At 45.4% G+C, this 26,169-nt stretch overlaps 1 protein-coding gene across 1 annotated transcript; it reads right to left on the bottom strand.

Annotated features, from left to right (window-relative positions):
- Nucleotides 1-11,543: 11,543 nt before the first annotated feature.
- LOC146173197 (uncharacterized) lies at nucleotides 11,544-25,891 on the bottom strand. The gene is made up of 2 exons (XM_084583641.1): nucleotides 25,670-25,891; nucleotides 11,544-14,474 (listed from the first exon to the last, which is right to left on the bottom strand). Exon 2 carries the CDS (start codon nucleotides 14,442-14,444, stop codon nucleotides 12,198-12,200), a length of 2,247 nt encoding a protein of 748 aa, XP_084439767.1. The 5' UTR covers nucleotides 14,445-14,474; nucleotides 25,670-25,891; the 3' UTR covers nucleotides 11,544-12,197.
- Nucleotides 25,892-26,169: the final 278 nt, after the last annotated feature.

Below are 26,169 nucleotides of genomic sequence, written 5' to 3'. Positions count from 1 at the left end.
ACGTCGAGAACACGCCTGCAAGACAAGCAACAGATGGGTAAGGCCAAAGGTGCTACCTCAAGGACACGGCACGTGCTTTCCATAAAGAAAAACAGCAGCACTTGCAAAAATGGGGCTGTTTTTTTACGCTGCGAACTCGAATATCGAACAGAAATTAGGTAGAAAAAAGGAGAGTTTCTTTTTGGCAGAAATAGGCAGCCGTCACCTAGGGACACTACAGGGGTCTCACCGACACATTTAATTAGCGAAGATGCCGCGTAACGACATTGGATGAACCGGAGAAAGTGCCGATATGGCTCCTGCACTGCACTGCGTCTACACTACAGCTCTCCATGGTGTTATGAAATGACCATGTCACGCTATTTTCACTTGAATTGCCATCCGAAGTTTCACCGCGTGCAATCGTACGAGTTGCGCCCACGGACTGCGCATCTCTGTTGCGGAGAGCGGTAATCGGACGTGAGCGTCCATCGTCTTTGAAAATTTACTTTAGTATACATAGTAAAGCATTTTTAAAAGCAGTGCATGTCCTTAGTAGAAACTAGATTGTCCTTAACGAAATCTTGGCGCGCAAATTTTTGGGAAGAAAGGGCAGTGAATTGAGTGCACTGGACTACCATTGTACGCCTCCTGCCGCGCCAAAAAAGATCATTCTTCTGAAGAAAGGGCACAAGCCGTGGTGTGCGAAGCCCCTTGCTCTAAATGCCTGCGTTGCAGGTTAGAGAAACTAAGAATTTTATATAAAAGATCAGACAGCAAAAAGCTTACATTAGACAAATTGATACTGAGCGAAACGCGTTTGCCGAGCCCTGCGATGCATTTCGGAGAGAGAGAGATAATCGAATAGCAATGCAGGGAGGTTAACCAGGCGATGACAAGTAGGACACTCTGCACGCTGGGAGGGGAAAAAAGGCAGAAAAAAAAAGAAAGTGTGCCAAGGGAAGGAGTCTATAACATATCTAGGGATCTATAGTGAAAGAGGGTAAATAGCGTACAGTTGAAGTCTTGAACTCAATCCCGAGTCCTTGCCGCTCGGGCCTTGAAGAAGGACCACCCGACACCCCCCTGCACCGCCTCGTTGGGGGTTGAACGATGGGCTCCCAGTGCCTGTCTTCCCACCTCTCTCTGCCTTCGCTCCATAATTTCCCGCTTCGCGGACGTGGTACACAATACTGCAGTAGCATGTGATTTCCGGCACGTGTTTTGCAATGTATCGGGAATATATAGGCCTCTCAAATTTCGTTCATCCATAGTTCAGGGTCACCATTACTCGGCCCACGATGAAGCAATGTGAAGGCGCAGCAAAGTTTTCACTTTAAAAAGTGTGACATATGTGCACATTCCCTCTCCTGTAAACCATTTATTACAATGATTAACTTTTTGAACAGAAGCCAAAAATGCAGTGGGTAGTGAAGCAGGGCATTGGCGGGAATGCTACCAAAGTATGCAAGGTAGGATGCTGCTTTCTTTTCTCTCTCTGCCCTACGTTTTTTCACAATGTGTGCTATCCAGTAGTAAGATGTGGTCGTTTCTTTTACTCAGAACACAGAAGTGTTCTGGGGGTGGGTGACTATTGTAGGGAGGGTTGAGGAGGCTGTTCTAAGAAGGACAAAAGAATACAAAGGGTGAAGATGGAGCCACACTCTAGAAAATGTGTGACAGAAGAGGTTACCAAAGTCCTGCAGTTCGTGGCGGACAACAAGTAGGCAGAAACATCCGCTATTATCCAAAGGGGACTATCCAGAACCTAGAAATGAAGTTATTGGAATAGGGACGCATAAGCTAAGGGAAGCTTCAAAGAAAGTGCACATTCCTGTAGGCGCAACTGGGATGAAGCACAATAAAGGGTAATAGGGACCTGTATAGAGCCTGCGTCCGCCTATTTGCTCAAGATGACATCACTGCAGTGTGCCACGGTTAAAAGGGTAGGATTAGTCTGTCAGGCAACTCTTTTTGTAGGGCGACCAAGGGCCCTTAAACTACTGATGTAAATTGTGACAACCAGGAGGAGGCAATCCACACAGGTACATGCAAGGCGGCAGAAATTGGCTTAATGGGAGCAAATACAGAAGAGGAGCAAAGTCACGATTATTTAACTGTGTTATGGTTTTTGAAGACAGATCTTGGGGACATGGTGCAAACAAGGCAGTAGAAAGGAAAGAGTAATAGGGGCATTCATTCATAAAAGTAGGAATGGGCATAGAGTGAAGCAAGATTGCCAGGAACATTTATGGCTAAAACCAAAAGTTTGGTTTAATTTTTTTGTTTTGTGAGGTTTAACGTGCCAAAGCGACTCAGACTATAAGAGACGGTGTAGTGGAGGGCTCCGAAAATTTCGACCACCGGGGGTTCTTTAACGTGCACAAGTGGTAGGACAGCAAACCCAACTAACATGTGGACAGGAGCACCTTCCAAAGATGAAAACAAACATATAGTGGAATATATAACAAGTGACATTAATGAGCTAGGCTAAATTGTGTACCATCATTATATTAGAAACATGGATGCCCACATTATCAATATATAGATGGATATGCAGATTCCTCAGGTAACATACTGCTGAATATGCGTTAAAGGCAGGAATGAGTTGTGTGTAGTACTACCGAGACGCGTAACAAGGTCATAATATGGGGGGGGGGGGGGGGGGGAGTAAAGGGTCTGAACTGAGCAGTAGATTATGCGCTAATATCACATAGGATGTGAGATAGGCTAGTAGTCATGAACACAGATTAACATTGTTTCAGTGGTCTAGACAATGATCACAAACTTATCAACCTGAGTTTTACAAGAAACAAATTCTGTAACAGGAATAGGATGACCCTCGCGAAGGGATCTGCTACTGCGAACAGAAATTGAAAATAGCAAGCAACAAAATTGAAGAGATAAATTCTGAGGATGCTATAGAAAAGTGGACTTACAAAGTTAATGCGGCTGTTCGAGCAAGAACTGGCTTAGGCTTGAGCCAGGCACGAAAGGAAAAGACGGAAACTGAATAGATGGTTGGATAATCCCATAGAGAAACGTCGAGAAGCCTCCATGGAATACAAATATTCTAAACATAACAGGGAATCGACAGCGGTAGAGAGAAAAATGGAAAAAAACATAATATGCGGAAGGGAGAAAATCAGAAGAAAAAAAAAATCAGTGGTTGTAGAAGGTAAAAGATAACAGAAAAGCAGCTCAGAAATTCTGGAAGCATCTGAATTCCCTGAGCAATAAGACTACCCAAGAGCAGAACTTTATAGTTAAAGCTCAATGTAATTGACTAAAAGGTGGGAGGCAACGGAACATATAGGAATAATTGCAAAAAGCTTAAAGGAAAAAGGAAATTCAATAGTGCCTTATGCGAGAATTGTGATAGGTTAGTGCACTGATTTTACTTGGACAAAGAGTGGCAAAGTGCTGTGAAGAGGGTAAAAGTAGCACATCAGCAAGCCCAGATGGTATTCATATTATGCTAACAAGAAAATTGAGCCCAAAATGTAAGGAATCTTGGGGGTGATTAAAATGTGAGCAAAGCGTTTCTGGATATCAAAAGAGCATATAAGAATGCACTTTAAGCAGACTTGCAGGGCAAACTGGATGCTTAGGTGTGAAAGGTGAAAAAAGAAACATAAAAAAAAATATTTATAAAGTGAGCCATATGCTTATACAATGAAGGGGAAGAAGGGGCTTAGGGAAGGGTGTCTTCTGGCAACCTTGTTATTCACTTTGTATTACAAGGAGAGACTAAACTATAGAGGTGTCGACTAGGCCCAAACCTTTCCTCCCTCAAGAGGAAATGGGTCCAACAGTCATTATCAGGGCTAATTCATGCAGATGATATACTAATCACTCACAACAAAGAAGGTTTTCAAGATTGATGGGTATCTGTGGTAGAGATGGAGTCGGTATAGTCGGAGACATAACATTGGCAGTCATGATTTTTAATGATAATTGCGGTGGCGAGGATAGGATACAGGATGCCGCGCTGGAGGTTGTGGATTAGCACAAATACCTTGATTCATGGATAAATGATAGTGCTGCGTATCTAATACTGCATGAAAAATATACAACGAACTCTCGCAGGAGGAACGGAGTGGTCATGAAAAATAGGTCACTATAGACTTACAATAGGTATGAATTGGTACGAAAGATTTAGAAAGGGGTTATTGTTCCTAGTCTGAATTTTGCTAATGCAGTCCTGTGTTTAAGTTTAGAGGTCCGAGCATGGTTACAAATTAACGCCGGGTAGTTAGGCTTGCTTCGGGAGCTCATGGAAAGATCCCAAACCAGAGGGTACAGACAGGGGCAATTGGAATGGTCTTCATTTGAGGGCAGGCGAGTAGCAGCAAGATAGAATTTCAACTGATATTGAGAGAAATGAAGAAAAGCGACGGGAATGTTGAGGCAGAATGGAGGAGGCGGACAAAAAAATTGGCCAGCAAATATTTGAATAACAGCAGGGGAACCAGCCAGGAATTCTCAGTTATGAACAATAAATTTAGGGAAACAGAAAGGGCACTATAGAAGAGAGGGAAGTAGATCAAATCAGCACTGGAAATATACAGGCATTTAAGAAGGAAACAGCTAAAGAAAACATGGAATCATAACAAAACGGGGGTTAACCGACTTGTGGATAAAGGCAAGAGGATGTACATAAATGCTAGTGGCAACTTTCACAAACGATGCCGCTGCAACGCGGCAATTCAGATGATACGCGGCGAACAGCTAAATTTTGCTTCACCATCTTCGCGCGGCATCTACGGTCTAATTTTGCGTGTAGTTCGGTCGAGCAGGAGTTGTAGTTCGTCATTTGTAATTATCTTTTGTTCCCAGCCACGGCAAGCGGTTAATTATATAGTTTTATTTGGGCGGAAAGAGCACAGTACTAGCAAAAAGCAAAAACAGTCGAATCTTCTTTACACCGCAGTGTCCCAACTGTGTGGTCAAAGCCGGATTAAACTTGCCCATGTTACATCCCAGGAAGAAAATAACCAAGCAACTTAATATCTCGCTAACAGCAAGGCAGTTAGTGAGAAGTGAAATATCTGGTTTTACCGCGCCGGGACGACCAGCAGGCAGGAGCGCAATTATAGTGCGTACTATCCTGAATGGGGCACGAAGAGGCCGACAGCTGACTCACATAGTATACTTCACAAGATGTTTGCAGCACTGGGATAGGCAGAGGCACCCCTGTCCAATTAGGATCACGCGCACTACAATAGCAATTGTGCTCCGCGCATCTCGTCCCCGAAATTGGTGGGGCGACAGAAGGAGCACAATTCTCTATTATAGTGCGCAGGTGCGTGAGGCACTTAGGAGCACAATGGCAAGGGCTACTCTGCCTTTCGCAGCCGTAGATATCTTTTGAGACGAAGTATAGTGACCTTTGAACACATAGTACGCTGTCCGCGAACCGATTGTCCGTCGTGTGAATCGGTCTTATCTCGGCGTCCGGTATGCATCCGGGACAAAGTATAGGAGAGATGGGGACAACACAATGCGTGCATTTCCGAGGTCCTAGAAGATGCTAGCACTGTATGCAATTATTTTGCCTAAATCCTTAGTGTCGATGAAACCAGGTTCGTCGTTTCGTGGAAAAGCACGTGCAGCGCACTCCTCCGCTCCCTTCCCTCCCGCCATTTTCGCCAGGCATCCTGGCGGAAATGGCGGCCGAGGAGGCTTCGCGCATGTGTGGTCCGTCCGTGGTGTGTGCAGTTAGCTACACCAGTCTATTTTCGCGGAGCAGTTCAAGTGACATTCATAATTCACAGCTGAATCTTCTGGAATATACTGCGCCTTTGATTCGCACCAAAGTATATACACACGTGCTTTTCTCTGACAAAAAAAAAAAAAAAAACCTACACAATTCAACAAAGAAGCGGTGAATACCCTTCAAAGACGGCTCTCCGGTAAATGACGCCAATGAACTGCCATGCTGTCATTGTTAATCCTTTGCCATGCTAGATAACAAAGGATTAATGTAGAGTGACAAGAATTCATTTCAAAACCTTTGGCACTTTTTCGCATAATTAGGGCCCACTATCAAAGAAGGGGAGAAGAACAAATAAGAAAAATGACACGTGTTACCGACAAATCCCACACCATCAGGGTCATTCTAAAGTAACAAAACCTCATCATTTCATGAACATGTTGTACATGCAGACATTAATACACAGCGAAGACAATCTTGCACGGCTCCGGAGGACGAAAACTTTGAAGATTCGCTGTTTAGCAGATAGCCACGCGTTTGCGTGTGAACCCCGAAACATGCATTTTCAGAATAACCTAGCCAAACACGGGATTTCGTGAAGCACAAACACATCCTTTGTACCCCACATGCCATCAGTTACAAGAAGTGATCTTAAGCACTCTGCGCAAAGAATAATACGTGAATAAAAAATTGGCTTCAGCTTACCGTCAAGGCCTGGTAGGCAGGACGGAGTCAGATCTGGCGCTGGGGCACGTTCGTACGCTGTCGCTGTCGCCAGCACGTGTGTCTGCTGTCCTAGCGCGACGTCTTCTCGACACTGTGAGAAAATTAGCACTGAGCAAACTATTCGCGGACATATCCCAAGATAACTCCGAAGATCAAACTAGAAGGAAAGGGAAAAATCATGTCGGAGCGAGGAGAAGTAACTTTGGGAGAAGTCGCGTGCCAGCGTCGTCACTGCTTGCACTTGCACGACTTTGTGAAGCAATGGTTGACAGGTCCCGCATTGCAGACCTGACGCATGCCTTATTTCTCCCCATATCCAGGAAGACGAGAGAGGGGAAGACGACAATGGCCGTAGCGGCGGGGATAATTTGTTTAGGCTAGATTGACATGGAAACAGAAAACGAAGCTAAACGGGAAGGGTTAACATACAATCCCCCCCAAATTTGCTGGTAGATTTCGCTTAACCTTTCACGTTTGGCTGAGGAGCCTAGCTCTTTCAATCAGCCCAATCACGAAGCTATTATAACCAACTTAATCTTAGCCATAGCCCAGATGGGGTGTACCCTGTGACTTGCCATGGAAATCAATTGTACCCATTTCTATGCTCAGACATACCAGTTCTTCACCCTTGGAGGGAAGTCTTTTGTGATAATCTTACTTTTCTTCTACAAAGGGAGGCTAAAACGTTCCTGGAATCGAAAAATGAAAAAAAAAATGCCTGTGAAATGAAGGAGAAATTTTACTTATACAGGGCCATGGTGCCTGTACTCAAGGGAAGCTCTATATGCCTTGGATGGTGTATACAACGCAACAAATGGACCTTCTCCCAGTTGCACGTCTCTTTTGCAGCCGCCAGGCGAAGTAATATTTCTAGGACAAAAGAATGCTCAAAAAACTCACTGCTATGTTGAAAGAATGCGAGTCAAACTGATTATTCGAAAGAGAGAGCGAGTTTAGAGAAGGAAAAGTGTGACTGGTTTCTTACTCTCTGCCTCGATGTTTTTACACTTTCGCACTTTGTCGCGGCGATGAAAAAGCACGTGCAGCGAACTCCTCACACATTTTAAGCCTGGCATAGCGGTAGAACGGTAGAACAATGGAGGATTCTTGAGGCATACGCAGGACTTATTAGGTAAAGGTCGATTAAGTAAGTTGCTATAGGAAATAAAATGTACGTGTCACTGCATTGCAAATAAAGAATACAGAGCCTTGCTATACTTCTACAACTAAAAAATAAACATTGTATTTTTTTTTTTGAAAACTCTTAAAAACAGCGAAAAGAACAGCACTGAGACACAATGAAATCTCGCAGGAGACTTGTGTGTCTCCGTGTTTGTCCTTGCTCTGTTTTTATGAATGCTATACTATCTGGCCCATCATTTGATCCGATAGAAACGTCCCCGGAAAAAATGTGAATTTTATTACAGTGGTTTCACCTGTCGGCTTGGAGTTGACTCCGAACATCGAACTGATGTGGGCATTCATAAAAAAAAAAAAAAAAAAAAAAAAAGATGGCAGCGGTAAGACACCGACAGCGCCTCGTCTTCGCTTTGTTTGCGGGGAAAGTTCGTGCTGACCACCGGCTTTACCGGACCAAAAGCTTGGAGCGATATGCTTTGGTGTGGCTATGGTGGACGACCGGTGGAGCCTCGTCCTGCTAACACCATCATCACCCTTATCGCCATTTTACATCATCATCATAAAAACGGTTAAACAACGTCACCAGAAGGTCTGGGAGGTAATTACATTGACGTTTACTTCTTTGGGCGGTTCCCCGTGACCACCCCACGCCGATTCGCTTTTACCTTTCTCAGTGGGCAGTACTACCAAGCTGATTAGACCTGTGTTATGATATTACTTAAGGAGCTGCGGAGCTCGGAACCACGCAACGTATAAAGAGCCAGGTGGTCTTTCACCAAGATTTTACGTAGCTCTTGTAAACATCTCAGTCGCCTAGACGACGCAGGTTCCAAATGATGATATTATTTAACTCAAAACTAAAAAGAATGGCATAAAATGTGTATATATATATATATATATATATATATATATATATATATATATATATATATATATATATATATATATATATATATATATATATTTTTTTTTTTTTTTCATGTGAGTTCCGGAACAATTTTTTTTTTAGGGCCAGTTATCGCCTTGGGGACGTTTTTCCTAGTTGCTGTTTCTTTAGGGGCTGTTTCTTCCGGGGACGTTTTTACCTACAGCCAGCCCGTCATATCGCACTTGTGAAATTACAACTTTGTATTGTTTTTTTTTTTTTTGGCTGCAGTTGACAGTGTCTTCTCACGACTTTGGCATAACGTAAAATCTTGCAAAAAAGGCATGCGAAATTTCTTTCACTGAGAAGTGTCCTGGGCTGAACTTATAATTTCTACTCCCACAACTGATACCGTTGCTACGGCGAAGGAGTTTTTTTGTTAAGTAAAGATTGCTTATAGATGGCGGCAACACGTCACATCACCTCTATTAAAGCACCAAAATGCCTCATTACCATTTTTGCTGCATTACTTCTGCCTTTTGTTCCCAAGGAGCTCATCATGATCCCTCCCCCCCCCCCCCCCCCCCATGTACATCTTACCTTCACTAATATACAGACCAGATATTGCAGATACCTACCTCATGTATTTTCGAGACTTCTTTCATTCAGCTATACAATGCCAGACTTCCAAGCGTGTCGACTTTGTTCCCGTCGATATCTGCCATCCTCTCTAACAGGTAACAAGTGTTATGTCCAGGTCAATGCGACAGGTCGCGCTACTTGGAAAAAAGCGCGTGCAGCTGCCTATTACAAAGGGCCCCTTCGAACCGTGCGGCAAAATAATAAAGCACAAAATAAAATAAGATTACTACAAATAGATAGTAAATATAATATTCACGCGCAGAAATGAATGCAGTTTTCGTTTCTTGCACAACAAAAAACATGTCATATTTATAATAATATTTTAACTTGTTTGTAGCGACCTCTCTTGGCCATTTAGTATCCTCTGCGTAGATGCCCGAAGATGAGACATGGCTCAGGCCGTAGCTTTTTTACCCACGTTACCCACGTGGTGACTGCGTCAATGACGCCGCTTCAAGTTCAACGTTGCGTGCTGCCTTTTGCAAGCATCTGCGTGCAAAGTGGGTTATCTGTGTGCGTCAGTATTTCGTTCTGCTGGTCGTGGTAGAGCTTCACAGCAAGGCGAAAACTGTGCGTACTCGTTTAGAAACTAAGTGCCGCTGCATGTGCGCATTTTTGGACGATGCGATGATGCTGCGTCACCGTTCAGTTGCTAAGCCCTCCCAGGCACGTCGCAAAACAGTGGATTTTAATACGGATACACGTCTACACGAACGGCGTCTTACTGCACCTATTTTAGTTGCCCGGTAAAGGTGAGATTTTATTTCCTTCGAGACGCGTGTCGCATTGCGGAAGCCTTCGATCCGCTCCCTTTGCTGCGTGTTTTGCTTACTGCGTCACAATACTGGACCAACGATCGCTTAACCTGCTTTAGCTAATATCACCGCGATGTTCGTATTGTCGTGGGATCATTCTCGTAGATAAGTTAAATGCTGAAGTTGCAAATTTGTTGCCTAACATTGACTCCTCTCAGCGACAAATGAAGCACAAGTAAAACAGTGGAAGCGCGAACAGGGCGAGATTTAGTTGTAGGGAGCGAAGTTGTAAGGCAGTTATTTTCACTTCGCAGACGGAATAACTCCTAAATAGTAAAAATCCACGTTTGTGCTTCTTCCCTAAGCTCTTATAGCTAGGTGTTCTAACGCAAGCGTTACATTTATTCCGTTAGTTTTTCTTTTGTTTTTTGACACTACGTATACTTTCCTTGTCCGCAAAATCTGTCCCCTTTTTATAATCTTACTGCGCCTCGTTTGCAGACTTACGCTCATGTTATCTTGTTATCACGAGGATCACATGAAGTCCATGACAGACGAATGAAGGGTGGTTGCCTTCCTAAGATTTGCATTGTCGTGACTCCTCTATAAATAAGCCTCAGAAGGCATTTAATCACGGCGATGAAAGACTAGGCTAACAACATGTTATCTTGTTATCACGAGGATAAGCCCCAGAATATGCGTTTACATGACGGCGATGAATGACTAGGCTAACAACGATGGAGCCATGAAGAACGATGCTATGGTAAGTATGTGAATGAGGAAGCCGTAACATTTCAGTTAACGTAAAACTTGGCAGTAGAAATCCATGTCAAGCAAATTTGGCTCATTAGTAGTTACGGTGTCAATTTTTCCGCCTCATACGAGCATCGTCCTGCCTCCGTCGTCGTTGGCCTTGTTTTTCGTCCAAAAAATAAAAACAAAACTCCCTGCCAGTGATACATCACTGTGACGTCACGAACATTTATGACATCACAACGTTACGTGTTTGCTTTGCCACGCAGTTAGCAGGGGTTGCTAAGAAACTGAAGCCTCGCTCATAGTCGACACGCAGGGTTCTACGGGAGTTTCGCTACCATTTACACTTTCTACCATGGCTATGTCGCTAACATACAGTTGGTCGGAAACTTCCTCTTCATAACGTTTACATTCAGCAATAATGCAAGCAGTGCTTACACCAACTCTGTCAGAGAGAGAAAGAGGAGAGTGCATGGAAATCAAAATGATGTACACAAAATTGTTGCTCAGAGCAAAACCATCAAGAACCGATTTATTGCTGGGGTCACATCTTTCAACACATGGAACACTGCTCCTTACCAAAGGAGCCAGCCTAAACAATTAGACACACAAAGACGCATCCGGACAATACTCGCGCCATATACACACACATCTATATATACACAAAAAGCATTTGACAATGGCAGCAACGACCACATCCAGTCAACACTCTGAAAAGAACTCGAGCGCGCAGTGACTAATAGCTCTTAAAGAAGGCTCTCGAATTGAAGTCAGCCGATTTTCATGATGTCGCATTTAATCCATTATGAATGCCCTGTGCCATTAGCGGGGCAAGGTACTAACCGCACATTAACCACAATTCATAATAATCAAAAGCCACGGGTGAATGTCACGCTTTTAGAAGCATTTGCCGCTTCATTACGCTACAAACGCCAACCAACACCATTCAAGCATACAGCAACACACACATAACGTAATACAAGCCATAACACATATATTGCCACAGGCGTCTCCAGGCATATCACATACTCAAGAAAAAAAACACACCTCGCCCGCTACAGACGCACTATTCCTATAGGTATAAATAAAATAGAATAGAAAGGCAGAGAGGTTAACCAGGCGATGCCCAGCAGGCTACGTGGAGGGGTACTGCCGCCTACCATGTGAACGGCTTAAATAAAGCACTACAAAAGTCAATACACTGAACATGTTTCACGGCAGAGCTACAGGAACATTTACACGCTAAGCACAACAAACGGCTGCAATTAGGGATAACATAAGAACATAGAAGAAATAAAGGTGTTCGCCAATCCAATCAGTAACCCGCCGCCCAGTCCTGCAGGGACACCGTTCTCGTCACGCGAGCCGGCGATCGGGACGAGGCTCACTGAAATTGCAGAGTGGACGGAGAGGCAGGAGAGCTCTTCGACTCTTGGAGGGCACTCAGAAAGGTCCTTTGCTTTGAAGTGAAGTACTTTTATCACTGATTTCCAAAAGTGAAATAAATCACCTTTCCTCCTCGAGTATATCATAATCTCCGGACATTCCGCATGTTTTTTCTCTGCGGCACTGGAAATAAAAAGAAAAAAAAATGAACATCAACCAGGATGTGCTGCGTTTACTCGAGTGGATCCCGAACGTCACTAAAGCGCAAGAACTGTCTTATGTGATTAAAACACTCTTCGGGCAGGTCCGCCAATTGTGTCTTGCCGTCATCGCAAGCGTTGCACTCAACAGAATCTCTCACAACACCTGCGAGGCTCATGAACTCTGTGAAATTCGCGATTCGTCGCGCATTATCGGCAATCAGTTGCGTCGCTCTGTCTCTCTGGATGTGCATCGCTGTCTCAAGCTCTTCAATTACCACAGGGTAACTTAACATGGTTTCAAAAGCTTCAGCGGTGTACTTAGCCCTGAGTCCTGTAACATAAGCAGCAGCAGCGCGCTTCGCCAAGGCCTGGTTCCTCTGCAGGATGCTTTGAATGTATAGGCGCTGGCTCATCATCTCGCCGCGCGTGTAAGAAAACGTGAGGCGTTGAAGTGCATGATTGTTTTCAAACTCAGGCGTCATGAGCTCCGTGACGAACTCCTTGAACGTTTCGGGGCACCAAGGTTGCAGTTCAAACTCGCGCAGAGCTTTGCTTCGGTGCAGCAGACCTGCCAACGGCGTCATGTCAACGCCGCGTCGTCTGATGAAGCGGACGGCCAGACCCCTGATTGTAGGGTTGTTGACCACGGCATCGCAAATCGCGGATGCGCATAGATTCCAACACTTGTTGCATGGCTCGGGCCAGAAAATCAGCTCCAGGTGTTTGATGAAAGGCGCCCTCTTGATGAACTGAACGATAGCCGTGGACGTTGGCTCCGTTTCATCGGTTGTGCAGAGAATGGACTCCACTTGCAGAGACATCTCCGTGATGTAGCCGCCTGCACGCATATGGTTTGCAGTTTCCAGTGGAATGTCGAAGGGCAGGGTTGCAACGCCGCCGTTATTCCTCAATCGGATGTCCATGTTCGGGAAGTACAGATAGGAGAGGCTGTCGATCACGACTCTTTGCCGCAAGCTATTTTCAGTAAGAATACTGCACACGTACAACATGTTCATGTGTACATTTGTAATCTTGAGCCGCTCCAGAGACTGATTTCTGGCCATCGCTCGCAGAAATCCATGACATTCTGAAGGGCACAAGCACGACATTGAGAGTGTCAGTTCTTTGAGTGACATCCCGTCGGTCAACAGTGTCGTGATCCAGAGTTGCATATGCTCACTAACTTCACAATGGTTTGCGTGGCACCTTGGGCAGTACTGCACGGAAGTCGGGAAATACTTAAAATCTTCAATGTTGATTGGAAAGCTTCGATCTAAGTAGACGTATGAGAGGCTGAAGTATTTCAACGTTTTGCTGCTGTTTAAGAGCTTCTTTATTGGCGTGGCGTAATTAGGTTTGAGCCTGCCAACTTGTAGGTCTAGCTTGACCAGCACTGTGTTATCGGATAGAGCATGGCAGATGGTGCAGACATCGATTGCCGGATTATTCTCTCGAGCAGTTATCGTCAGTGACTTCAATGACGTGCTTGTTCGCACGTACGTAGCAAGGGCAAGATCCAGATTGCTCTGGCCAGAGAAACCAGTAGCGACATTAAGAACATCTGCCGAGAGCGACAGCTCAGTAATGGAGGTGTTTTCGAACAGCCCTTTCTTTAAAATATTTATAGGCGGATTTTCCACATGCACATTGCAGGCACGGAGGACTGTCAAAGAGGAAGTGCTCGCCAGCATGGGTGCTAGTACTGCGAGAAAAACGCCCTCTATGCGTCCATGCATAGACAGCGATTGCAGCTGCGTCAGGGACGATATAGACTCGGCTAGGTTTCTCATTGAGTTCCGCGTAATCCGTGTCGACAAAGTCAATATGATCCTCTTCAACCCACGGCTTTCGCGAATCGCGTGACACATGGTTTGCAGGTGATTAGCGATAATTATATCGGTGATGGTCGCTTCGACAACACAGTGGTGCCTGACCAGCAGTTGGCACATGTAAAACACTGCTTGCGCTCCCTCGTCCCAAGGGCCCCACTCAGTGAGAAATTTGCCATCACTTGCCTCCACTAAGGACAGTTCCGAAGCGGACGTCTCCTGCAGTTCAAGCCCGAGATCCCAGAAGAATCTGTTCCAAGCCTTCAAGTTGCCGAAGATGTGGCACAGGCGGTCTTTCCGTTTTGTACATGGCCTGTGGGGGTCTACATTCAGACCAGCGTGCCGGTTGGGGCACATGTCTTCAAATGCCTGTGGCACTGCCGCTACCTTTTCGCCAGGTGAACGATCGCTGGAACAGTCGTCGACTTCGTGCCTCCACTGTGACATCGCAGTAGCGCCGGGACGTCGAGAACAGGCCTGCGAAATAAGCACCATGGGATGAGTAAGGCCAGAGGTACAACCTAAAGGGCACGGCGCGTGCTTTCCTTAAAGCAAGAGAGCAGCATTGGTAAAAATAGGGCTTATTATGCAATATTTTGCTCACAGCCAAGGCGAGTCTCCATTTTAAGGGATGAGCACAGTATGAGCGGAAAACAAGAACATTCGAATCTTCTTTGCCCCGCAGTGTCCGAAATGTGCGGTCAAACCCTGAATAAGCTCGTACGTGTTACCATGGTCAGAAAGAATATAACCATTATTCTAATATCTTGTTAAGAGCAAGACGGTTACTCAACGTGAAAAAATCTATTTTCACGGCGCTGCTTTAAACGCAGCGTAACTATAAGGTTCGCATTGAATAACCTGCGACCCCGGGGCGTATTGCCATACCATATCCCATAGGCGCACTGGAACAGACGACGCTTTCAGCGAGTTAAACGGCGATTGTTGCTGAAAGATCTCTGTGAACGCAACCTAAAGGTAACATACACTCACTGTAAAGGGCGATTGTTGCTGAAAGATGTCAGTGAACGCAACCTAAAGGTAACATACACTCACTGAGGCATGAAATGATTGTGGGAAAGGTAATTGCTTAGTGTAACTGTTGTCATACCGATTGTTACTTAAAGGTGTCTATAAACGCAACCTAAAGGTAACCTACGCTCACTGAAGGCAGAATATAATTACAGTGAAGACAATTGAAAAAAAAAAAAATATTCAGAAAAAACAATAAAACACAGGAGTCGAACGCATGTTTAAGTGGCATCAGTGAAGAGATGCGTGGTGTTAATCCATTGAGCCACCAAAACGACGGGAACGGTGGGCTTCAAATATGTTCTTATTTGTTTAGACAATATATCCACTATTTGTCGCTTGGTGGCGCTGCTCAGAGGAATCACGCGCCAGAGCGTCGTCTGCTCGAGTGCTCCTACGGGATATGGTTTGCTAATAAGCGACCCCGGGTGTATCGGTTTCCAGCGTCCATTTCTGCTGTCAGAGGTTATATACACCGATTAATTTGCGAGCAGTCCGCACTTGGTACACTTTTTGATGGGCGGCAACTTCGTGGCATTCACATTTTGAGAAACTAAAACTTTTTTTGCCCGATTTAGTGTATAGGCATCGAGCACCCGGCAGGGGCCTCCACCGACGGCGATGCGTCGAGCGCCACCAGTGACTAGTTATGCGTAGAGGGGCTTTAGTTATGCGTTCTGAGTGTGGAGTTTACGCGTCGTAGCAGCTGATTTCCGCCGCCATGGCAACGCGACACAGCGAGCAGCTGCTGTATTCCAGTCTGCCTTTTGGCTGACGACTTTCCTTTTCGCGGTTAGCACTTCACCAAATACACCGAGCTTTTTTTATTCCGACGTCGCCCATGGTGGTGGTGGTTTATTATTAAATAATCAGAAAGGCGCGACTTTTGAGGAAGACTCTAGGTGTTGGCCCAAGGCAACGAGCAAAGATATGTCACAAACAGATACTTTGTGAAGCAAACTGTAGCTGTATGGCAGACATCGCAAACAATTCAAGACTACCACCGTGTCGTCGGCAGTTTTTTTTTTTTCTGTTTTTTTTTTTTTTTTTTTTTTTTTTTTTCAAATGATACAATGCACAGTTGACAACCAGTGAGCCTCGAACTTGAGGAATGACGATTTTCCCGAAAATATTGAGGTGCCTGATAGACTGGTTAGAAACCAAACTCTGGTCTTCCAAGAGGGAACTGGAACATTGTTGGAAAGGAACTTCAGGAAATCGCGGACGGCTATAAAAGGAGGGCTGTCGAAAGGTACAGTCGTGAACAAAGTTTTGTGCGATGGTGAACGCGGCATAAACCTACTTTGCCTCACTTTAGTTATTCTGTTAATATATTTATTGTAAATTAAGCGCTCAATCGCCCCTCGCGCTTGAGTACTTTTTATCCACCTGCGTTGCACGAATCTGGAACAATATTTTGAGACATACATCACCCAAATAGTTCATGGCTGTGCAATGCTACAGATAAGGCCGTTAATGCACACCACGTTGCTTTGAAGTTGCTAACATGTTTATCGTTGAAAAAAAAAAAAAAAGAAAAAGAAAATGCAGACATCAAAATAAAAGATGCCAAGGGTGGTTTTATCGACGCCTCGGTCCACGCGTACTGGGTGGGTGGTGGTGAAGTCTTATTAAAAAATTAACAAAAAGAAGGAAGCGGCAATTGCTATCTATAATATCTCAAGAACCCAAGCTGTGATCAGCAGAAAGAAAAGGGACAGGGAGAGGGCAGCAAGAATAAGGACAATGACAGCTTTATACACAATGTACGAAAAAAAAATTCGAGGACACTTTGGCGACGTAAGTGAAGAAAGGCGAAAGCCTGAGTGCTGCATTCTGCTACGCGACTGTTGCGCATGTAGCGATGAATGCTGCTACGAGTAAAGCGAGCGACTATGCTTTCACATTCTTCGAGTGCATTTATTCAGTGAATTCTGCTTGGCAGCGACGAGATCGCGCTCCGGGTATCTTCGCAGTTGCTCTACGTTTACTCTTGTGGGGTTAATTTTACCAGGTGCGTAGCATTAATTAGTAAATAATAAATTACGCAACTGTCGCTAATTAGTAGTTAGTGATCAGTAGTATTTAATTAGTGATTAGCAACAATTAAATAATTAATTGCCAATAACAATTAAGTAGTAATTATTTAGCAATTAATTGATTACTTAGTCGTTCATTGACAATTGATCATAGATTGGCATATGGTCATACAAGGCAGGCATTCGCGCATATTGTGGTGGTGCTCTATGATTGGCCGAGACTTCCATGACGTCATCCTGTCTTGACCAATCAGAGCTACAGCTAAAGCGTGACATTTTTGCTGACGACAACGATGAGGCAATAAAGGCTTTCGCCTTGAAAGGTAAGCGAAGTATCCAAGCACTGACCAAAAAACAACTGCGTTCGAACGGCCGCTGAGGGGTAACCAACTCTCTCCGTTTTTCAGATTTCCTTGAGAGCGTGAAACAACAGAGACATTTTTCTTGAAAGAGGGCTTGCAGAGAAAGTGATTTAGAGATTAGAGTCAATAGCCAATTGTTGCGTTGTTCATAACAAGGGAAAAGGGAAAGCGAGGATTTCCATCGCAGTAAATATGTCCACAACAGTGAGGTGCAACTAGTAACGCTGGCGTCGTTCCTGCTGCCAATATCGGGCCGGGAAGCCGCTAAAATTGGTCTGCAGCAAGCAGTAAAAATATTGTTTTCACTTTTTGCAGGGCTCATTTGTGCCTGAAATAAGCTCTTCCGCCTACCGCAGTCATCCAGTCGCACTACAACCGCTACGGTAAGTTCGCCTACCCTCCAGATTCTAGAGGTGACTTCCGCCGCTTGTGCCACGCGCGTCGCTCCGGAGTTAGATACGCATGGAGCTTGTATATAATGCGCGCTATATATTCGATGCTTGCCTACACTCCGAGTCCATTTGCGGACTCAGAAAATAGTAGCTACTGTTTTTTCTGAAGGCGGAGCAATCTCGCTTGGCATGCGAGATCATCCCTGAACAAATACTTATGTCAGTGATGGGTCATGATTTGTTGCTATATAGGAAGTGCTGAAAAAAGTCAGGGAGTCAGAATGATCATGGCAGACCCCCATTGGTGCGCCTTGACGTTAAGTTCTTGCGCCCAAACTAGATACATTCCGATGCAATGGCGTATATGTTCCAGTGATGTCCGGTTCAGAGGTTTAAGCCTTAACCATCTAATTCGACAGAAGCAAATTCATGACAACCTTGACGTGTCGGGATGATTCCGCCCGACATACGGTTCACCCCGACTCGACCCACTAGCATCGGGCTCATCTATACAAGGCCACTTTCTCCGCTCTGTAAAAGAAGATGCGGACGTCGCACGTCACAGTTCGGCGGATTCGGTTGGTTTGAGCTCGTATAGTGAGTCGGCCAATACCAAAATTCCCCAGGAGTGACCTGCAAAGCAATCCACCACCCCCTTAATTTTTTGAGCGTGGTATGCAACTTTTTTACGTTCTCGGCACCCTTCTCTAAGCCATCTTGGTCAACTGTATGCAATATAGTAGGTTATTACTGCTCTACTTTCATTTATGCAAAGAATGTAGAGCGTATTCTTGTACGAGACCTTTTGGATGAAAAAAAAAATGCCTTGCAATGAGGCTGACCTATAGGAATCAGCATATATACATGCGGGTCTAGTTCTTTAGCATTTCTTCAACAGTTGTGGAAGCCAATTGATCAAAAGTAGCGATAAGGGGCCTCTATCGATTAGGAAGATAAGGGAAGAGAGGCCCAGAATGAAAACTGCATCCCTCCCCTTTTCATCCCAGCATTCTAGACGCAGGCATTGTCGGCCCGCATAAAACTCGCTGGTTCGTTTCGGTGGTACCGCTTCCGCTTTTTGAAGTTAGCCAGGCGTCTGTTCCTGCGTTGATCCACTGTTTCACGGTTTCTCAATCCGCGAGAAATGCAGCGAGGTCGTCCCGCGACCCAACTTGGGCCTAGATTCCAGACACCTGTCTTTCCTGTGTGTGTCCTTCCTCGTTTTCTTGTGTCCCGTCCCTTGCGCTGTAGCAGTAAATGGCAAAATAGAACTCCAAACAGGTGCCAATTAACAAAAGACTGCAGTAGAGGCGCAAAAAGCGACAAATCTTGTTCGGGTTTGTTGACTGTACACCAGACGGAAGCATAACAATATATCAAATATGTATGTTAAGCAATGTAGCACCACATAACTTGTGAACTGCTTTCAGCGTCGCCATAGTTTTAATACGAGGAGGTAGGCTGCGGGAAAATTCCAAATCACACATGCTTTCCACTCGATTGTTCTTTTCAGCCCTAGAGAAAAAACTTACTGAATGCATTTTCTGATAATCTCGGATATCGCAACAGCAGAATCATCGACAACGTGTAGTCTATGGCTGGTACTCACTTCGTAAGCCAAAAACAGGCGCGAAAGTTTCACCTTTCACAGCAGGCTACTATGCTCAATGCTCGAATATGCCATCAACGATTTAGTATTTTTCTCACTAGGATTGGTGCTTGTGTGTGGACAAATCCTTGGCCGGATATTGTGGGCTGGCCAATGTCATTGTGCTTTTTCTCTTGACCGGTAGGCTGTATGCCGCGCTCCCGGCAAGTAAGTGTGAAGAGTAAAATGGGTTTCCGCAATTTTCTACCATCCGCTTCGTCGCTATCTCGCTGTCCGGCATGTACCCGCGAGCTGCTGTAACCCGTGCACAAGGCTGAACAGGTAACTTTGGACTCCCGGTACTGGAATTCGTGTAGGCTATAGTTAGGGGAATGGGGCCTCCTACTGTCAACTTCCTCCAACATGGAGGGGAGGTGACAGTATGACCACAATTATCTATTATAGTACGAGGGGCGAGAAGCACTCAGTAGCACAATTAGCTATTGTACTGCCATGATCCTGAATGGGCTATGGCTCCCTAGCCTTGAGCAGTGTTGCAAACAGCTTGTGAGAGGAAGTATAGGGGAGGGACCATGAATGGTCCATGAAGCAAGGAACCTGGTTTCATGGAAAAGCACGTGGAGCGAATTCCTTCCTGCGTCCCCCCCCCTTCCCCCCCCCCCCCTTCCCCCGCCATTTTCGCCAGGCATCCCGCCGAAATGGCGGCCGAGGAGGCTTCGCGCACGCGCCGGTATTCGGTTATGGTGGCTAGAAAGGTTAGGTGACGCGAGCTGGCCGCGAGCGCCGCTCCTACATTTCATGCCTCTCGTAGGTGGCGCTGCTCTCAGCACTTCGATAGTGTTCCTGTATATGCTCCCGCAGGAACACTACACTTCGATGCATGCTCGGCTCGCGCTGGGGCACGGCCGGTCTCGAGGGAGAGCGTGCGCTCCCCCTCGAGACGGGCCGTGGCCGGGGTAAACTTTGGTGCGATTGCAGCACAGTCATACCAACAAAATGTTAAAATTATTGTTACCACTTGAAATATTTTAACCAGGTAAGCAAAATAGGCAAGTCAGGAGTGACGTCGACTGCTAATATGCTCTTTGGCGCCGTGAAAGCGGGCGATGCGGCTGTGCCGGTTGTTTTGCTTGTCGTGCTACTAAATGCTGCTTAAATGAAGAAGTTTTGGTCTGAAGATGCATTACATCATTTCCCGATGGGCACATTGGTCGAAGTTATAAAGCTAAATATTTTGGTTTGGTGTCGTGAGTTTTAGAAAAGCCAAAGCGACTCGGGCTGAGGGGCGTTGCAGTCGAAGATTACAGAGAATGCAGATGACAAGCGATTATTTAACGTGCGGTTACGTCGCACAGTACGCAGGCATCAGGCTAATTTCTATTCTTTGTTGTCTGCGAATTTCCGGTGCGTCTAAAGTGGGAAAGTGCAATTTTTAGCCAGATGATAGCCAGAACGTGCAACATGCGATGTGAAACGGTATTATAAGTACAGAAGGAACAAATTGCAGTTTTACTCACAAAAACCTCTCATGGATAAGCAAAGTTTTGTTTATTGACTTAAGGGCAAGAATGCTGGAAAGAAAAGTGAAATATCACAATGTTGAGGTTGCTGTTGATGGCCTCAAATATACATGTAATACAGGTAGAATAAACACAATTTCCAGACACAACTGCTCACAACCAAATAGCAAATTAAACAACCCACCTCAGTTTCAACAGTTCCATTCTCCCTTGCCTTTCTTTTGAAAATGAATTCTGCGTCTTCAGGTGTAGTCTGCTAAGAACATAGAACTTGATCACTTTGTCACAAATTTAATATGTCCGTGACAACCAACCAGCTGCAGTTTGGTCATTTGGAGAATGGATACCAAGTCAATAAGGCTGTCTCTTCGGATTTCACGCGCACTAAAACAGCGAGTAAAGGTGTTTTCATGGGATGTCACAGGGGCGTTTAGATTGGTTGATGGAAACATAAGACCGCCTATGTCAACTGCACTGGTAATTAACTAGAATAGCAGCTTGGGCATATGTTGGTTATGCATCTTGAGGTAACAGCGCGGAACGTGGACGGGAGCACAAGATTAGAAGACGACACAACGAGCGCTGACTTTCAACTGGTAATTAAGACACGCTCAGTTCCGTTCTTGAGACTGAGGAGTTGTCTGCATCAGTCTTCACATTTGGTGCCAGCGATGCATTTCTTCGCCACATATCCAGCGATATAAAATATCAGCCTTGAATAACTGGCCTGAGTGATGACAGATGTGTGTTCGATGCCACAGTCTTTGAGAACTTCATTTCCCTCACTCAGGTCTCGCACATAAGAAGCTGGTCATGGATGATGCTGTCACTAATCTTTTTTTTTTTTTTAACAATTGACTGGCCTTTTGCCTGACATTAATGCTTCATTATTTTTTTTTAGTTATTGATTGGCATTTTGCGTGACAACCGTGCTTTCATTATTATGTTTTAGCAATTGACTGGCCTTTTGCCTGACAACAATGCTTTCATTAATTTTTTTAGCAATTGACTGGCCTTTGCCTGACAACGATGCTTTCATTAATTTTTTTTAACAATTGACTGGCCTTTTGCCTGACAACAATGCTTTCATTAATTTTTTTTTAGCAATTCACTGGCCTTTTGCCTGACAACGATGCTCTCATTATTTTTTTTAACAATTGACTGGCCTTTTGCCTGACAACAATGCTTTCATTAATTTTTTTTTAGCAATTCACTGACCTTTTGCCTGACAACGATGCTCTCATTAATTTTTTTTAACAATTGACTGGCCTTTTGCCTGACAACAATGTTTTCATTATTTTTTTAACAATTCACTGGCCTTTTGCCTGACAACGATGCTCTCATTATGTTTTTTAACAATTGACTGGCCTTTTGCCTCACAACAATGCTTTCATTAATTTTTTTGGCAATTGACTGGCCTTGGCCTGACAACGATGCTTTCATTAATTTTTTTTTAGCAATTGACTGGCCTTTTGCCTGACAACGATGCTTTCATTAATTTTTTTGTTTAGCAATTGAAGGTAATTTTGCCTGACAACGATTCTTTCATTTTTTTTTTTTTTTTTTGCGGGGGGTTTCTAAACGCAAGAGAAACAGAAAAGTATGCACATGTACTACATACTCCCACTAGCACCTCGGCAAGAAAAACTACATAGGCACCAAACAAAACAGGATAACCTGAGCTAGGGCAAAGCCGATTGAAAAATAGCACCACAGCTCAAGCAGCATCTACAGGCAAACAAGAATGAACGAACCGGCGTGCGCCGGAGAGAATGCATCGAAGAGCTGACAGCAGCGCCACAGCGGCGACCAGTGGCGGCGGCATGAACCGAAGGCGCGTTTTCTCCAAGCGGCGGAATGCGCGGTCGCGCCACCTCTCCCTTCTAGCCACCATAATTCGGTCGTTTCAGCGACGGTGGCGGTGCCACGCGGCCTGTTTTTGAATCAGCCAGCCAGTGGCACGGCCGGTCTCGAATGAGAGCGCGCTTGACCGGCCGTGCCGTGCCAGTGGTAGTTCTTCGTGACGCGGGCGACCGCATTTGTTTGGAGCGTGGAGATGCGAGCAGGAAACGACTATTTTTGCGATTCTGAGATGTGCAAATCAATAAACTGTTTGACAACGCAAATATGTTGTTCCTGCCATGGAGCAAATATGTAAAAAGCAGCGTTTCGGTTCGCTGGGCCGGTTTGTAAGACGTTTTGACGTAACGACCTATGTGGATTCTGAGCGACGTATTTTGTCGAGGCAAAAAGCCGCGTCGTCAGTGCACTCATGCTCGCGAATCGCAATAAATTTGGGCTTAATATCATGCCATCGCAGCTGTACGAAAGTGCTGCTGTGTTTAAACACAAAGCTGATATGAAATGTATGGTGATATATTTTAAGGTGGATGTACCGTCTTTGCCAAAAGTAACCAGGCTGCTGCGAAGGCTGGCGGAGCAAGTGCGCGGCCGTGTGGCGGCGTTGCGCTCCCTGTGGCTTATCGGTGCTCGTCAGCTCCGAGGGTACAACAGCTGACGTAACTTCGCACCCTCACTCTCGCTCGTTGGATGATAAAAACTAGGCGCGTATGATGTTCGGGTTGCGGTTTCACGTGTGCGAAGCTTGGTTATGCCCAGCGAGGGCGCTCAGTATAGCGACGGAGCTATTCGCTCTTCTCGGCAACTGCCCTGAAGCAGATGTCGCGTTTCTCGCTATATAATTATACGTGCTTGTGTTCTGCAATCCGCTACTGAAACACACCAGCAGAATTGCGCTTTCCTGCGTGTTTGATGCGCCTGTACATAAAGAATGATAACGCACCTTGAAATTTCAACATGCCTTCTCCGAGGTGAATTGCGTACTGCAATTTTACGGACCGTAACTCTGGTACAAAGTCATGGGAAAGCTTGTGAACCCTTCCAAGCCACCTTATCTCTCTTATAGGCTTGCAAAATTGTGCTAGTCCCTTGGGGAGGCTGTGTATAAATAAGATTATTGTTTGATTCTAACAAATTCTTGCATTTGCTTGTAGGTAAGTTTTGGTAACAAAAGGGTAACAAACTGGATTCCAAGGGAAGGAAAGCGTAGCAGGGGGCGGCAGAAAGTTAGGTGGGCGGATGAGGTTAAGAAGTTCGCAGGGGTCAAGTGGATGCAGCTAGCACAGAACCGGGTTAAGTGGAGAAATATGGGAGAGGCCTTCGTCCTGCAGTGGGTATAGTCAGGCTGATGATGATGATGAAGTTTTGGTATAGGTAACAAACGATAATGAAAGCTTCCTCACGCTTAGCCATTATATGCACATGACTGCTTTCTCGTTCGCGGAACCCTTATTTCAGAGCAGCATTGTCTGGCAAATCTAGCACATATTCGTCCTAGAAACGAAAAAGAGCTCACCGTGTCTACTATCACCTATTTTTCTGTTTTCCGCAGTTGCCGAGAAGAGATAATAGCCCCGTCGCTTTACTGAGCGCCCTCGCTGGGCACAACCAGGCTTCGCAGCCTGGTTGTGCCCGCAGCCCACAGATCATACGCGCCTAGTTTTTATCATCCAACGGGCGAGAGTGAGGGTGCGAAGTTACGTCAGCTGTTGTACCCTCGGAGCTGACGAGCACCGATAAGCCACAGCGAGCGCAACGCCGCCACACGGCCGCGCGCTTGCTCCGGCAGCCTTCGGAGCAGCCTGGTTACTTTTGGCAAAGACGGCACAAAAGAGGGAGCCCTTTCTCTCATTAATAACCACCTATATTTTTCCGTGTGTAGCTGTTCATTGCGTCTGTTGTTCAGCTTTGGTTTATTCTGATTCATCACCACGAGGTTAATTGAAAGAAAAAACAACGAAGGATAAGATTTGTAAGCATGACTTCCTAGCCATACTGCGTCGACATAACGATATGAAATGCGCGCATTCTTTTGATGTATTTTCATTTTTCGACGGTGTGCGCAATGGGAGCGATGTATTTTAAATGCGGAAATTTTTTAGTCATATTTTAATTTTTCGGACGGGGTGAGCAATGGACCTGAACAAACGCAATCATTTCTTTGCAGATGCCTTCTTTTCCCTACTTGATCACGCGCTTTTTTCCCGCTAGTGCAAAGAACACAGCTCGAGTGTTAATTTGGGCTGTTTCATTAAGCTCAAATAGCCGTTTCGCTACTATTTAGAACAGTAGCATACATTTGCCTCAGACTGCCTTATGGCATAAGCTGATGACAAACAAACTGTTATATACTCGGTACATGAACACGTGAACAATATATACACTCAATGGCCGCGCTTAAACATGCCATACTAGAGTGACAGGGGATTGACATAGAGTGGCAAGATCACATTCCAGAAGCATTGACACTTTGTTGCATAAGGACCTACAATCGAAGGAGGGAAGAACAAAACAGAAAAACCACACCTGTTGCCGACAAATCCCACACCACGAGGGTCATTTTAATGTAACAAAGCCTGATAATAAATTCACAGAGAATGTGGTGCGTGTCTTCTTGAATGCACGGCAAAGCCAATCTAGCACGACTTCGGAGATCGAAAACTTTGAAGCTTCGCTGTTTGGCAGATAGCCACGTGTTTGTTGTGAACCCCAAAACAGAATAATTTTGCCAAGCACGGGCAATATCTGTTCGTGCAGCACAAATACATCCTTCGTCCCTCACACGCCAGCCGTTGCAAGGAGTGGTCTTGAGAACTCTGCGCAACAAATAAATAAATAATAAATTTGCTTAAGCTTACCGTGAAGACCTGGTAGGCAGGTAGGAGTCAAACCTCGCGTTGGGGCACGGTCGTGCGCTGTGGCTGTCGCCGGTGTGTCTGCTGTTCTAGCGCGACCACTGAGCAAACTATTTGTGAAGATATCCCAAAAGACCTCCGAAGAATAAACGACAAGGAGAGGGGGAAAAGCTTCCACGGGCGAGAAGTGACTTTGGGAGAAGCCAGGCACTAGCCTCAGGTCTCCTCGATTTGGCTGCACTTTTTGCTCCAGTTCAAAAGTGCTGCACTCTGGTACTCGATTTGAGAAGGGCAGTGAGCGCCACCTGCACTCGCGTCTTCGATTTGGCAACGTGCAGGCTTTAAAGTGCGAAAGTTCTCTGCACGTTGGCACTCTCACGGAAGCAAGTGCAAGCGGTGCACGCGTGACAGCAGCAGACGACATGCGCAATTGTTTGAACGGCGTGGAGCGGGAAATTTTACCCGTGTTAGATGGCAGCGGCTGCCAAGCACTGGGAGACGGA

This window comes from Amblyomma maculatum, chromosome 11, assembly GCF_055883805.1.
Source record: "Amblyomma maculatum isolate TAMU_Amacu chromosome 11, ASM5588380v1, whole genome shotgun sequence".
Lineage (NCBI taxonomy): Eukaryota > Metazoa > Arthropoda > Arachnida > Ixodida > Ixodidae > Amblyomma > Amblyomma maculatum.
Note: the sequence above shows the minus strand (reverse complement) of the source record. Positions and strands in the feature narration are given on the sequence as shown.

Excerpts from the sequence above, each read along its gene's own strand:
- LOC146173197 (XM_084583641.1), bottom strand. The coding sequence starts at position 14,444 with ATGTCACAGTGGAGGCACGAAGTCGACGACTGTTCCAGCGATCGTTCA.